At 41.6% G+C, this 15,948-nt stretch overlaps 2 protein-coding genes across 5 annotated transcripts in view; one reads left to right on the top strand and one right to left on the bottom strand.

Moving 5' to 3' along the window:
• LOC119435950 (tRNA-specific adenosine deaminase 1-like) overlaps window positions 1-12,220 on the bottom strand; it is a 36,037-nt gene extending 23,817 nt beyond the window's left edge. For 2 of the 4 annotated variants that reach the window (XM_049660903.1, XM_049660904.1), the window contains exons 1-5: window positions 11,991-12,220; window positions 8,606-8,674; window positions 4,955-5,009; window positions 2,347-2,480; window positions 1,423-1,543 (exon numbers count right to left, since the gene is read on the bottom strand). In XM_049660903.1, coding sequence (XP_049516860.1) covers window positions 1,423-1,543; window positions 2,347-2,480; window positions 4,955-5,009; window positions 8,606-8,674; window positions 11,991-12,132 — 521 coding nt within the window. In that variant the 5' untranslated portion in view covers window positions 12,133-12,220. Of the gene's footprint in view, window positions 1-1,422; window positions 1,544-2,346; window positions 2,481-4,954; window positions 5,010-8,605; window positions 8,675-9,746; window positions 11,737-11,990 lie in introns of those variants that run through there. The other 2 variants (XM_049660906.1, XM_049660905.1) reach the window with 2 other exon arrangements.
• Window positions 12,221-12,758: 538 nt separating this feature from the next.
• Window positions 12,759-15,948, top strand: LOC119435949 (zinc finger matrin-type protein 5-like). The gene is made up of 2 exons (XM_037702653.2): window positions 12,759-13,179; window positions 15,303-15,948. Exons 1-2 carry the CDS (start codon window positions 13,033-13,035, stop codon window positions 15,654-15,656), a joined length of 501 nt encoding a protein of 166 aa, XP_037558581.1. The 5' UTR covers window positions 12,759-13,032; the 3' UTR covers window positions 15,657-15,948.

Here is a 15,948-nt window from a genome sequence, read left to right as displayed (position 1 = left end):
CGCAAGTTGGAATCAGCTAGCGCAAGACAAGGGGTAATTGGAGATCGCAGGGAGATGCCTTCGTCCAGCAGTGGACATAAATATAGGATGATGATGAAGACGATGATGAAGTGCTAAGATTATACAGAAAAGCAGAAAAGTTCACAAGAAATATGCTTCTTTCCTGTCAACTCTGATTTTACATATAATTTTATTGCTCGCCTTTAACCAAAAGAATGCAATGACATGCAAAAATGAGACAATGTATACCAGTAACATTGTGGTTTAGGTGAGTTAGTAGTTGTAATCCATTTCTTCATTTAGCACCAAGCAAAATATGAACAAGATTATAGAAGAAGAGGTGCACACTAACACTGTGCTGATCATCCCTTTATATCACGTCATTTCTCTTGCTTGGTGCTAAACAAATTTAGGAATGAAGACAATGTACAAACAAAACAATCAGTAACACAAGGTCACGTTGTAAGCCTGCCAGTGCTGTCATATATGATTAAACAACTGGACGCAAATATATCACTAACTCCAACAATGATAAATTAAGTACAGTAGCCGTCCATTAGATCTGTGTAGGGCTGTATTCACATTGCCTCCATTATCAGTGAAGAAAAAAAGATGGTTGTATTGTACAACATTCAGGAACAAATGGAATAAGTAAAAAAGAAGTTATCAGATGCCTTGCCTTTATAGAGTATGCTCACAAAGCTGGTGCCCTAAGCTGTCCAAGTGGAATGAAAATACAGAAGGTTACAATTCTGCAACATGGAAACAACTAGTCTGTCTAGTACTAGTCTGTCCAGTGCAGCTTTTATATCTCTGAATTCAAATAATATGATGTGTACTCCACATGAAGTTCAGTGCTTTCAAGCCACAACACACACACACAAAACAAACAAGTGGTCAAGGCCAATGCTTCAACAGCAGCACGTCCACGCTTTCATTCACGGCAGTTTAGCTTCATGCACCTTGCAAGTCCTTCAAATCATGCCATGCGAGAGGCCTCGGACGCACAACTTCGTTTGGGTGCTGCTACATTCTTCAGCCTTTGTAACATAGCATCATGCAAAAAAAGCTGCACCGCCTACAACATAAGCAGCTGGGTAACTTGCATAAAACATGCTGCCCACATTGCCATGTACAGCACAGTGTAGTGCTGTACAAATGACTGTCATGGCACCAACGCAACAAAAAACATGAAGCATGGAAAATAAGACACATGTTTTTTTTTTCCCAGGAAAATACAGGAAATTAGAAAGTGAGAGCAACTGTGAGACTTCGCTCAACCAATGCAAAGGTGTAGACTTCCCCTCCTGCCCTTGCTCACCTTACCAGGCAACAAAGTAACGAAATGGTGCTATCTTTAGCTTAGTCAGGGAGCTTAGTGTTGTCGCCAGGTCAACATTGAGCGGTGGCTCTTCTGCTTACCTATATATGTCCTCAGGGTCAAATCTGGGTCGTTTTGAAGCTGTTGCACCATTTTCCGTATCTTCAACTGCAGCTACAGATGACACATCCCCATTTTTTGGGAAGATGGAGGCATCACCACCTAAAAGAAGCCATAGTTTCATCAAAAGGCAAAGCATTGATAGCTATAGCAAAGTATTACAGAACTGCACAAAGTAAGGTTCGTAGTTTTATCTGCCCTATATCTGCATTAAACATTCACTTACAAATTAAATTAGCAAACATGGTGTCACACGTGCACAGGCAAATATGAACCATCTCACGCAATGACCACAAACACACGCTGCCGCAACACTGGTGTGATGAAGACAGCAATCCGACGAGAGCGAACATGTCTGCTGCCTCTCCAGCTTAAACGCATCTACGAAGCTTGAAATTATGCGACCACTAGCACTAGGCACATGTGAAGTCAATGCACATACAGTTACCAGCCATCTCAGTTCGCCTTTGCTCCAGCCGGAGATTACTTCCAAGATAGAGCGCAGTCGCGCACAGCTGGGCTAGAGGAGCAGACGCACGCCCACCTGCAGCTACCCCCCCCCCCCCCCTGTGCACACAAAAAAAACGGCAGCATCAAGCCACCATCTTTCTCGGCTCATCCCTGCACCCTTCCCCTCTCACCCACAGCATACAATGTGCAGGGCACGATAGGATCTTATCGCACTTGGACTTTGTACGGAACATCACGGCAACGATGATGGCGAAAATTTACCTGGAATATCCATATAAATCCTATCACAATAAAACAAGGAGGCCCAATTGGTAAGAACAAACAGATATTATCATTTCAATAAAAAAAAAGAAGATACAATGAAGCTACTCTGCCGCATGAATCACTTCATTATTTGCCATGCATGCGTTGCACAAAACGAAAGCACTGCTCACATGGGGTATGACTGGAGAAGAGGTGAATCCTCAGGCCTGGTTTCAGCTGACATTCAAATACAGAGGAGCTCGTGGTTTCAAAAACAGATGAATCTTCACCACGTGCCAACTTCAGAAGTTCAGAGTAAACAAACCTGTTAAATGACAAGGACACATCACCAAAGAAAGGTAAGAAGCTATCTGAACAAAAAAAAAAAGACAAACAACCACATATTTCTTGCATTCCTCTAGCCCACGGTTTCCCTAAATGGATCCCATGAATGGCCAGATCACATGTGCACATTGGTAAGGCTCCAAGGGGATAGATATAGCGGGTTTTTCAGAATAGTTTTGGGGATTAAAGAACACGCTACATCATAAACATTGGCAGACTTGTGCCACAGCAACACTGCTCTGGTTATCCTTGTCTCGCACACACAACATTTCCTCAGCACTTAATGAAGGTCAATAGGGTTCCCTAGAGCCAGGAAGTTTGGAGACAACTGTCTTAGCATCCTATTTTTGCAACAGCCAGTTAACACTTCAGTTTTCAATACAAGTATGTATATTTTTCTTCATAAATATATATATTCTGCCTTGCAGTCTTGAATGTTTGTGCCTCCTGTGTACAGCAGGAAGTTGAGCAGTCATGGTATGTATGTGTTCATCTTCCGGATGTTAGGCTAGGTGGACAAAAATATAAAATAAGGAATGCAGGACAACGACGACAGTGCAGTCCTGTATCCCTTTCTTCTTATCTGCCTTGATCACGTTTCCAAGCATTCCCAAAATTTTTTTCACCAGTTACAAAATCAAGTGGTGGCATATATCATAGCTACCAAGAAAACAACTCTCAACTTTGAAAAGGCTTCTTCTAATTGGTGCTGAATGAAATCAATAACACTTTTTAGCCAGCTAAAGCCAGTGGCACCGCCGTGGTGGCTCAGTCAGCTAAGGTGTTGCGCTGCTGAGCACGAGATCGCAGGATCGAATCCCGGCCGCAGCGGCCACATTTCAATGGAGGCGAAATGCAAAAACGCCCGTGTGCTTGCGTTGTAGTGCACGTTAAAGAACCCCAGGTGGTCAAAATTAATTTGGAGTCCTCCACTATGGTGTGCCTCATAATCGGAACTGGTTTTGGCACGTAAAACCCCAGAAAGAACCTTTGGATTAGACGTTCAAACGCCCAGACAGTACAATTGTGCTGCCTTCGAAATGAAGGCTGGTTGGAAATTCTGAATATGCATTAGCACTATGCTTCACATTATAACTCTTCATGTATCATATAAAGAAAAAGTGTATAATCATAAATTAACATGTAGCCATTAGTAACCATCAGTCCAAGCAGTGGCGCACCGACGGGGAGGGGGGGGTTCCGGGGTTCTAACCCCCCCCCCTGAGGCCGAGTTACCCACGCTATTACTGACATTCCTGGGTTCTCCCAATCGTTCAGTCATAAGTGACTTTCTCAGACACTGCCACCACTCACTGCTGCCATGACCGTTTAGGTAAGAGCTTCAACGGATGACCACGTGCACTGCTCTGCAGGCCGGCTTCTTGGCCCTATCAAGCTCTTTCAAGACTGAGTAAAACGCTGAAGAAATCGTCATCATCCTTAGTGTCATTATTATTATAATTATGAGGCATTTTATTTGCTGTTGGATTCCTCTGGCAAAAGCAAGGAAATTGCATATTATGCAAAGTGCTTTCTCCCCCCCACACACAAAAATTCAACCGCCCCCTTGGCAGAGATCCTGGGGGCACTACTGAGTCCAAGTGTAACTACTTGCACTGGCAAGTGCAAAACGATTAGTTGTATCCAACGTTGGTGGGGATGGGGGCACCAGAAAGTTGGGGAGGAGTCGCCCTACCCCATCAGCAGAATGATTTCCCTTGCAGGTGCTATCACTAAGCCGCTGCCCCTCCACTTGGCCGCTAGTATACTAAGCATTTCCAATAACCCTGAAAAAGTGCATGGCCAAGAAAAGTAAGGTACACAAAAGGGACCACATCATACAAAATGCCTGCATAACTAAAAATTTACACCTTCAGAGTTAGCGATTCACATTTTTCTCTTACAAATTTTACTTGTAGGATCTTGACACTTTGCACATGAGATCCATGGCTACACTGGCACAACAATAAAGCAATAAAGAAAAGATACTACTTGTGGCACTGTAATATGAAATGAATTGACCATGATAAAAGCATAAAAAAGGGGACATGCTCATAAGAAACACCTCACTTGAGGCTACTGCAAGTGTTCCAACGTGAAAAGTAGAGAAAGAAACTACAATGGGTGCTGTCACTCTACTACTGAACCCATGAATGATAGGAAAATGGCCCTCTTTACCTGTAGCTTTTAATGTGAAGCCATATGAGAAATGTAATACACATCCCACAAATTTTACAGCCAGGCTACACTTAAAGTTTATGAAAAAAGGGGGGGAAGGGGTGGGGGAGGCGGGGGTGTCAGCACAAAGATACGCCAGGCCCTTAAATATTTGTATGTAATCATGGAGGTAACTACTGATGCATATAGTATGAAGAAAAGAAATTGAGCAAATACACTGAAGAGGTGCGCCTGCAGTCAATGTTACTGCAGTCTGTTTTCGTTGGCATAAAATACCTGAGAAAGCACCTTCGGGCTAACACTTCTGCATGGTTGTCAATCACCTGGTTGCCTAGAATAAAATAAGAAAAACTATATATATTCTGTAAAATTACACCCTGCCATCGACCAAACTGCATTTTGGCTTAACTAAACATTTTTTACACCCCCGCCCCCCTCCCTTTAACCCCCAAAGTATTTCCGGAAAAACATATCAAATTTTCCAACTTTGTTTTATGTATCCATGAATTTTTCTACGTCATTCCGATTATGAAAATATATTGCTTGATTCTTGATACTTGATTGCATGTTTTTTCTGGACTTCTACCGCCCTCTAATGTTGAAAATTAAACCTTAAGCCAATTACCGACTGTAACTCGTCTTTGGCTGTGGGAGCAGCACAACATAGGGCTGAACAAGTGTGACTCGTCATTGGAGATATTGGTCCACCCTCCCAATGACAAGTACTGCTCAGGATTGGGGGTTAAAGGGTTAACAGTACAACTTTGATGAACTTATCCCTTGAGGAAATGGTGGGCTTTCCTTTTTACAGATATAAACAGTCTTGATTCTCCTGCCCTTCTTTTTTAGATGAACATCAAAGAAAAACATAAAGTTAAGCACTACTACCAGGTTACACTTCCTCAAGTTAAGCACTACTGGCAGGTTACACTTCTCAATAACAAATAGGTGACTCTTGCTAAGACAGGAGCCTTCACTTACTAGAAAATGACATAAAAGCAAAGGACAGAAGCAAAGAATAGGTGGCAGCACCACATTAAAATTGCTGCACCACTTTTATATCATGTCGGATTCTGGAAGCATCTCATTGAGACAAATTGATTGTTATGTTAAAAATAATTACACTGCATTATAAAATTAACAATAACTCAATCCTTGAAACCTTTGTAGACTTTCTTTTGAAGCCCAGCACATCATAATAAATTGAGCTTCAACATGAAAACAAGGACAGGACTCAACAACAACCAAAAAATCCGAGGACGCCTAAGCACTTCTTATAAGTTGTGAATGCGAAAACATTAATGTCCACTTGAACGCTGCTGAGCGGTCCTTTGACTTTTGCGCTGCGAGTAATGTTTTCGAGTTTTGCTGCAGGCTATGTTTTGAATTTTGCGATTAAATTGGTGATTAATTTTTTTTGTACAGTTTCTACGATAGCACGTTTGGCTGTAGACTGGAATCATATGGACGATACTGCTGAGGAATCAAGGACGCCGCATGCCACCGACGTCATGCGCAATGAGACACCGAGGAAGCAGCAGTGGCCACCAAGGCATGTAGGCGCGCACAGCAGCTAAGCCTAGTGGGGGTGAGAGAGAGAGATACAGACCGAGCACCAGCTTCAGAGAGCAAGACGGCAGCACCCGCGTGCACGTCAAGCAAATGCCTCGCCGATGACAACCTGTCTCGCCCCGTGGCGATGCCCTCTCCCCTCATGCAACTTCTGGCGCTCTATCGCAGCAGCAGGTGTTCCGTTTCGCTCGCTCTGCTTTGCCGAGGCGCGCACGTGACGTGGCGTCACAGCCAATGAGAATTTAGGTGCCGTTTCACTGCTACAGATGCCAGCTTTTTCACTCAATGAGCCATTTGATGCTTTCGCATCAAATTAAAGACACAGGACGCAGTAGAATCAAAGAGTGCCAACTACGTTCAATGGCAAAGAGTATGAATGACCAAGCAAAGCAATATCACATGGTTTTTCTTTTTGAGGTTAGGTGTGAGTGCTTGACCTTTCTTAAATAATCTCTTGCTCCATTTTCTTCATATGTTAAATTTATTTATCACACTGCAGCTGGCAATGACATACATGTCATGTGATTGCAATGCCATTTGAAAAAACAACAACTTTTCAATAGAGAGTTTTGGCGTGTCCGGTATTCGGGTGAATGCAAGAGGACTGGGCATTGTGGAGGCACAATCGTGAACAGCCTCCACAGAGCTCTGCTCCACCTGGTGGAGCTCAACTACACAAACGCAGCTAACATTGTAGTAACCAAGTATATTTTACATGGTTGCTAGTGTAAATTTTCAGCAGTAACACGATTATGCTTCTGTCGAAAATTAGGCAGTAACATAACTACGCTGCTGCCGAAAATTTACACCAGCAGCAAAGTAGAGTACACTTGGTTACTGCAATATTAGCTCTGTGCTTGTATGATTGAGCTCTGCATCACCAGGTGGTTGCACCGGGCAGGCCGTTCACGTTTTCGCCTCCACTCATTCGATAAAATGCCCAGTCCTCTTGCATTTACCCGAATACCGGACACGCTAAAACTAATTTCTTTGCTTGTCATGTTGCTCGTTCTGTTGTGCTTGCTAAGTCCTGTGTTTTTGTTTTTCAAGCTGTCTTTAGTCTCATGTCATAGCACAGTGTTTTAATGTGTCCTCAAACCAAGTGACCCACTACAACACCTTACTGGACCCAAATACACAAGAATACTGTATATGTCATCATACAATGATGGGCCCCTGCAATTCACAATGCAAACCTCACCTTTTATTATCTCCACTGAAATGCATTGTTCTTTACCAAGCAAATACCAAATGCAGAGTAATGAACAAATAACTGACCTGCTTCAGTGTTTACCTTTAATGTCTGTTTTGTAACATGTACAAAACAAAATTCTACTATATCGAATGTATGCTGAAATGTTAGACACAAGGTAAACAACTGTGACTTCTCATTCTAAATAGTAAGGCTTTAAGCAACATACCACAAAGCTGCCTTCTTTACAACGATGCCTGGTGCCCTAAAAATTGCATTTCAGTTGCTGATAAATGATATACGTAGAACCATAACTAAGTTTGGTATAGGTCATTCATGCTCCATCTTAAGTAATTCAACAAATAGTTGAAATTGCATATCAAATGCAAATTACTGAGTTCATAATCAATGGTGATGTTTTTTCATAAATGCTCACTATTAATATATCTGAAGTACTGCAGCACATCACTAAAGTTGCCACTGAAACATTTCTTACCCATACTCCATACCACTAACTCCATTCACTACAGTGAAAGCTGTGGGTCACCATCAAGCAATTAAGAACTTTGTGGAAAAGGCCTTTGCCATTGTGCACTACGAATCCTTCTATGATCCTTTAAGTCAACTGGTACCACAAACAGGAGGATTAGTGGTGGACAAGAAACAGGCTTTGCCAGTTCTCACTCCTGAATGGCTTATGTGTCTCATGGCTTTTTCTGTACTGCGTGCATCTGGTGAGATCCTATATAAATATTGAGGCTTGATACTATCCTAAATACTCCAATGTACCACTAAAATAACATGCCAAACAAAAGAAATTTTCAGAATATTCATAATCAGTATTCCCACTTTCTATCAACTCAAGGTAACATATAGTCGTCGTTAATATGTCTAGAACACCTGGACCACATGCCTCAAAACGTGATGGTGGTGCATACAGGTAGCTCAAGACTTATCAGCATGTGTTGCTGCATGAAGAATGACTCACTGCTCAAATTACCGAGGGCTATTTTGAGACAAGCAGATAAGTAGCAGTTAATGTTGCTAGCATATTCCATCTGGACACTCTAGACAAACATGACAAGCAATGTAGTCAATGACCATGATGCACTTTGGTCAACTGAAGTCCTTTTATAAAAGAGTGATTTGACATAGGTCCATACCCAGTCTGCAAGCAAGGCCTGTGGGTATGCTTTTTGTACCAGTTGCAAATGATACAATCTGTAATGTAGCTGCAAAACAACACAAACAGGCATATATATTTCATGACTCTTTCATCAGAATGAGTGAATGCTATGCCAAGGCACTGGAGACATTTTTGTAATCAATTTCTTTACGTAAAGGAGCTACTGCCCTGTTCAAGAAGCCAACATACTTAAAGTGAAATATTATACATAGAATGCCGTGAACCCAAGGAGCACGTTTATCTTGCTGCAGTTCATTTTATTTATTTCTCCTACATGGCTTATTCAAGTTGCAAGCACATTGCTCCAGAGGATACCAATAATAATTCTTCACTGTTGTGGTTTATTTTACAAAATAAACCGTGGAAGGGTAAGCATAAGGTGTTACTCAAACCTCACTAAGGCCCACACACCAATAAGAAGTAGAAAACAAACATTGGCATCTGATCAGATGTTTGCAGTTATACATTAGCGCAAAATGCAAACCACAGTAAATACAGAGTTTCAGTACATAGAGCAAAATACATAGGTGCATAAAATTTAACAATGCAAAAAGGAACAAATATATTGTATAGAAAAATCCAAGAAAGAGAAAGCAATGATGCAGCTAACATCTGTGATGTAGCTAGAAATTTTTTTCGGAGGGGGCCCACACTTGACTGAGGAAGGGGGGTGGGGGTCAGGCGGGTTTTCTCGCACATTGTTTTATGCCAGGTTTCCTGGTACACCAAAAAGAAAGGGGGGGGGGGTGCCTAGTGCCCCCCCCCCCCCGGCTACGCCCCTGGCAGATTGATGTTGTTGTTTAATTACGTGGTTAGCAGTGTGCAAATGGCATGCTTAAATGCTTAAACTGCACTTCCAACTCGTTTTTTAGAGTGAGGACAAGTAAGTTGGAGTGCAAGTTTAACAATTTAGGTATTTATAACCTAACCCCTGAAAGCCGTAGTTAGTGAGGGTTTTATAAACTTGATAGTGATAAAGAGGTGTGTGTGTGTGTGTGCATGTGTGAAAGCGTAGTTCGTCACATCTAAAAGGTTGCGGATGTGCATAGCCAACTTCTTTTCACATAGCTGTTCCACTTCAGTAAATCAAACTGGGGAAGAAGAGCAAGAGCACTGACCCATAAGCGTAAACTTTTACTCAGACAGCTTTCTTTTGCATAGCTAGCAACTTTGCCAGGATAGCATAGCTTGTAGTTCCCCAAATCAACAAGCCATAATGTATATAAGAATGCACAAGGGCTGCAAATTCAGCAAGCAGTTAGTTGAAGGGTGCACAAATAGAAAGAAATGTCAAATAAAGTTTTTCCATTGTATGCTACTCCCGAACTGTGCAAATAAATCGCTAAATTAAATGCCTAATGTTACCAGTATTTAGCTATTTGTTATTATTTTATTTGAGTTTACTAAAAAGCATAGGAGGTGGCATAGGAGGGAAATCGAGATGTGAGTGAAAAGATTAAAATGAAGCTTTGATTTATGAAGCTAGGGAACAGCAATGTTGTGGGGGATACATATACATCATTGAAAGTTTGATGAATGGTTAAGACCCATGCAGCATGCCCTGGAGTAAAGCGAAATATTATTCAGTATGAAAACACATATACAATAGACAGAGACAAAAACAGAAAACAATCATCAATCACCACTTAAAGCACTTATATGGATTTCACCAATGCAATGCCACTAAATCACATTTATGTTCATTGCAACTTTGGATAACCGAGTACTATATTTGTAAGGAACCAAACAAAGACAAATAAGTTGGCTGTGGTAGTGGAAGAAGATGGGTTACGGTCGGATAAAAATGGTGTCAGCTCCGTGAGTGTTACTGTATTTGTGTGAACATAACAATACTCACAGAATGAAACACAACAAGAAAACTTTCAATCAGAACGCTTCTTACGTGTAATTACTCGTTAGTGCAATGTCACATTGTTACGCATCTGGTTGCTAAAGGTGGTAAGGACTATGACTTAAGCATGAGAGCCAAAATTACGCCAATGTCACACGAATTGGAGACAGTGGAAACAAAAGTACTATGTGTATTAATCAGCCCTAAGTTGATGCACTTCAGTTCGTGGCTGCTCTACATCTCACGTCACACTTTACAGTTTTTTATATTTTAAGGACATTATAAAAACATGCAAGACGTCTCACATAGCGTAAAAATTAATTTATAACACTTTTCTCTTTCCCTTCTGACATGTATATGGATACTGTAACCGTATGCATGTGCATAATGCTGTTACACACACAGAACCTGCAGATGGACAAATCCAGACTTACACAGGCATGAACATCGTGCAGACAAAATGCAATAGGGACCATCTATAAACTAAAGCAATCACTACGTCATAATAAAAAGCCTTCATCTCCACTATGAATATTTAAGAGTGACTGACATGGTACAATGCAAACAGGAACCAATACAAGGAGCCCACAGACATTTCACACAAGTAGAGCTAAATTTAGGTGCTTGTGTAAAGAAAAAGTTTGGTGTTTTTAACTAAAAGTGGTTTATGTGTTTACACACGTAAGGGTTCTACAAAAAGGGAGGCAAACAACAAACTGGAAGGTTATATGACTCATTTTCTGCTGAAACCTGCAGAAGGAGAGCTCATACTAGTGGGGATCGAGTACAGATGAATTTGAATAGCGGACAAGGATGCATGATGTTTTTGTCTGCTTATTTTTGTTGTTGTTGTTGTAAACAGTATAATGAGCATAAGTGTTAAATAAATAAGGGCACAGATCAAAAGTACGAAGAGTGCCCGTGCACACTGCTCGAGATAACTGGCCTTCATCCTGACTAAAACTAAATTACTACGCAATTTTACGTCCCAAATTCTCAACCTGGATGAGACGCTTGACGTTATTTAACGTCCACCTGAAGCTCAGTACACGAGTATTTTTGCATGCTGCCCAGCACAGCAGAGAGGCGAAACCGCGAATCGGAACGCTAGGTGACCCGCGCTATCGGCCGGGAGTACGAAAGAACACAAAAAGTACAAAATAACGCAAAAGGAGTACAAATAGACGAATTACGTGCTTGTGTACGCTAATCTGCTTACGGACGCCAATTCTAACACGTGAACAAAATAACCACAACTGTCACCACTGACATTTCAAAATTTGTCGTTACATTACTAAATCCAGCATGTTTCTTCTGAAAAAAAAAAAAAAACGAAAAAAAGAAAAGGGAGAGAGAGAGAGAGAGAGAAAAGAAAACTCGCAGCATTTCCACAAACTGACACTTTGAAAATGGCGCTCAGCCGTGCTCCTTCAAGGCCTGCAGAAGACAGCGCCAACCTTTCCTTTTCTCATCACAAATCACTTAGTAGTTTGAAGAGACCGCTACGTGCCTTGGTTGACATCCTGCAATAATACCGCAGACAGTAACGTCCACTCGCAATCTCTGGAAGGCTTTCCTGTTTTTGGAAGGTCATCGTATCTTAGGTAACAAATTGAAGCGACTGTTTCTGCAAAGTCGTCTATGTGGGCCATGGCGTTTGCATCAACGTATTAAAATTGCTTTACATTGGATGATAACGAAGTTCATATGCGTTTCAGGCAGCACGCCATTCACATGACCATAGCCTCATGATGTGATGATGATGATAATGATAGGAAGGAAAAAAAAAACATTTTAAAGACGTTTTTCCGTCCTCCATCATACGCGAACAGCGCGGCATTGCAGTCATCGATGCGCGTTCAGCTGCGTAGTATTTTGGAAGAATGAGTTATGGCTAGTGACATTATCTATGGTGACACCAAGGTTGGTTGGTTGGTTGACACCACCGTGGGTGACACTGACCTTGGTGACACAGTGACAAAAACAGTAAAACCTAGGCCGTCGGCACAAATTCTGAACTTGATAAAAGCGCTAAAAAAGTTATTACAAATTATAACGAAAGTAACAAAACGTTGCGTGCATTTAACACCGACAGCGATTTTCTTTAGCAAAAAAAAGAAAAAACACTAAAAGTTTTGTCAGTTTTTGCAAAAAAAGTAATTGTTTGTGATGTTAGTAAAAAGAGTAGATAAATTGGCAACAGTGCCATGTACTTTACGTACGTACAGTACTGTCTGTACTACAAGTTAGATCTTTATTCTATGGTACTACTGTAATGCTACTGTGCATGACTGTGCCATTAGCAACCAACGCTGTTTGACCGTGGGTTAAACGCGCAATCACATTTTCCTGTGTTAGTGATTTTCAGCATGCTCGTTGCGACTCTAACATGTTACTAGAGAGCCTGTTACTGTGCTTTCGTAACTTCTGTGGCTTTAACTCGTCGGTGTAGTCATTTCATTTGTCCTGTGGTTATGCCGAGTCTCCGAGAATCTACCTGGTGCTCATAACTTTTGTGTTTATCCTAAAGTTCCGTAAATACGGTAACAAATATGGGCAAACGTTACCATTGTGACTACTGCGATAAGACATTCCCTGACAGTGCGAACAACCGCAAGAAACATCTGCAGGGCACTTTTCACACGCGGATGAAGAGACTTCACTACGACGCATTTCGTGACGCTGAAACTGTCTTCAAGGTTTGTGGTTATCTTCTCAAGTGTTATGGGTTAAAAGTGTCGCTACGACAGTGTAGCGTGCGGAAGAATGTGATCCCTCATGTTGTATAATTTTATTGACATCTATGTAGTACACCACTCACCCCAATGCCGCAGTGTATGTGGCGTAGAAAGTTAGAAACCCAGGCAGTTGAAATTGATCCGGAGCTTTCCCTCACAGCAGAGATGGATCTGGCGCGGGTTATCGTTGGGACGTAGACGTTATGTTCGTCACTTGCACTTTACAATATTAGAAGAGGTCGGGAAGCTGCTTAAAGTTGCGTCTCCCCCTCCCCCCTCTTTTTGTAGGCATGCGTTCGAGAATTCTGGGCCTTCTTTGTTATTTTTAGCATATTAGGAAGCGCTGATAATCTTCCAGGCATAGTGTGCCCGATTTTCACAAATGATTCGCGAAAGGTTTCTCCTTGGAAACTTTCCTATTGTACACTTTTCTCTTAGTCATTCAATATTGCTTGTGTGTTTGACTGTTTAGATTCACAGAATTTCTGTATGAGACTGCACCTGAAGAATTCTCTTATTTGGTAAAACTTGATCTGTGTTTCTTTTATGCAGGGTAGCGTGGTTATATGGGTCAAGTATTCTAGAGGCTACTGTCTGATACTTTACAGAGAAAGGTTGAAGTGAACTGTTTGGGGAGCACCATTTGAAGAAATGGTCGTGGAGATTTTTTGAAATAGGTGCCAGAAGACTGAATTTCTTCAGCAATTTTCTTCTCTTTGTTGCAGACATTCTAGTAGCCTCAAAATTAACTTTATGGGCTCGTGTTGTCTGCAGCATTCATCCAGTGCATTTCCTGAACACAGCTTTAGCGCAAAGATACAAGTGCTGGTTCGTGCATATCTTTGAGGCTGAAATAACAGTACAGCTCTGGCAAGCCACAGGGCGGCAGGTGCATGTGAGCCTCGGGAATGTTTCTTCTCCCCACCAAGATAACCCATTGCTTCACAACATATCTTTCTAAAGGAAGGCATCACAATTCATGTGAAAGCATTCCTTTCACGTCCCTTCGGCAGCCTTCGCCACTGCGCTGTTGTTAACCTTTTAATTCTTTTTCATGCCATCCCTTCCTCAATGTAGCCCACAGGTCTTCTAGAAATCCCAGATTTTTGAAATAATTCCTTTATTCCAGTCCTCTCCTCAAATATGCATACAAATGCACAAGTGTAGACAACAGCTGGCCGCAGAATGTCTTCCTTCTCAGGTCAACGTGCGCCACTGCTTTGAAGAAGTGTTGCATTTTTTTACAGGCAGGCAAATTACTATGTACCCATATACTATTAAAGAGATTAGTGCAATAGCATGCTTCTTAAAGTATTGCTGATGACATCACATGGGAAACTAATGAGATCACTTGCCCAAGCGACATCAGTTGTCCATTCTTCACAGAATGGATAAGGGTGAAAATAAGCACATGGAGAGGCATCACTTTGATCAGTAGAGACACTAGATCTTCAAAATATATTTATTAATAACAGGACTTACACAGAGCACTTGAAGGGCCTCCTCTACTAAGTTAATGTGTCCATGCAAAACTTTCAAGATCATTTCATGGTCCTTGTAAGCTGTGCAACAACAGGGTAGGTGGCATTTTGGAAGCACGAGGGGCTGGGCAGAGGGGGGGGGGGGGGGGGGGAGCAGTTGGGGGCAGACACAATAACAGTGTTGAAAAGGCTCAATAACATCTGCCACACAACAACCCAAGCCCGGATAAAGACATTGTTTGAACTGCATACTCGAAGGTAACTTATTTTGAAAACACTAAAAAATCAACCTTCAGAAGTGCTCCACAGTAGGTGTACGAATATACCATCAAACTAGTCCGGTAATGCTGGGTTATATAGAATCCACTTGTACCGCAAAAATTATGTATAGTGAAGTTTTACTTGAAAATGAAGGACTCTAATTATATGTTAACCGTATGACAGCACAGCTTAATTGTTGCATAGCTTAAGATACTCATGTTACAAGGCACTGCAAGATAGCATGCAGATTTTTTTTTTTCTGTGCTATCGTTCGGAAGGCCCTTGGGTTCTGATGTGCCTTTGGAGTTCTTGTCTTGAAATTAATTTTTTTTTTTGGTGCAGGTTGAGTCAGTCAAGAAGCCATGCCGGAGGTTTCAGCAAGTGGGAGAATGCGATTATGGCACCGCATGCAAGTTTTCACACCTGAGTCCTGGCGAATTAGCAGAGTTGGCAGCGCGTGCAGAGGCTGAAAAGCATGCTGCTAAACTACGTCTTTCAAAGCCCCTTCCTGCAGATGTAACTGTGATAGAGTGGACTCATACACACCTCAAAACTCAGGAGAAGCTTCCAGAGCCATTTGCATACCAAGATATGATTGCCAAACAATTTTCATCTTTGAACAACAGTTTAAGCAGATCTATGCAAGCACCTACCCTTGATGATTTCTTGGCATGTAGGCCAAACCATTGGGGCTGAACATGATTTTTGTAGACTTTTGGTGATGTTTTGGCTGCTTAAGTTCCCTGAACATTACTATGTTGTAAAGTTTAAGAAAGAGGCTAACTATTTAGGGGAACTTCCATGTACACTCTGTGTGTAGCAGTGGCATCTGAAGATTTGAACATTTCTTTCTACTGAATGTGTCTCCAAAGTTTGCACCTCTGCTTTGTACACAAACTGCCCCTGTCCACCATGTTCTCATTTGCTAAAGTTAACCACATATGTACATTGAACATTCATTGAAAATAAACATTCCCTTGGTAACAAA

This window comes from Dermacentor silvarum, chromosome 1 (assembly GCF_013339745.2).
Source record: "Dermacentor silvarum isolate Dsil-2018 chromosome 1, BIME_Dsil_1.4, whole genome shotgun sequence".
NCBI lineage: Eukaryota > Metazoa > Arthropoda > Arachnida > Ixodida > Ixodidae > Dermacentor > Dermacentor silvarum.
This window is presented reverse-complemented; position numbering and strand designations above follow the sequence as displayed.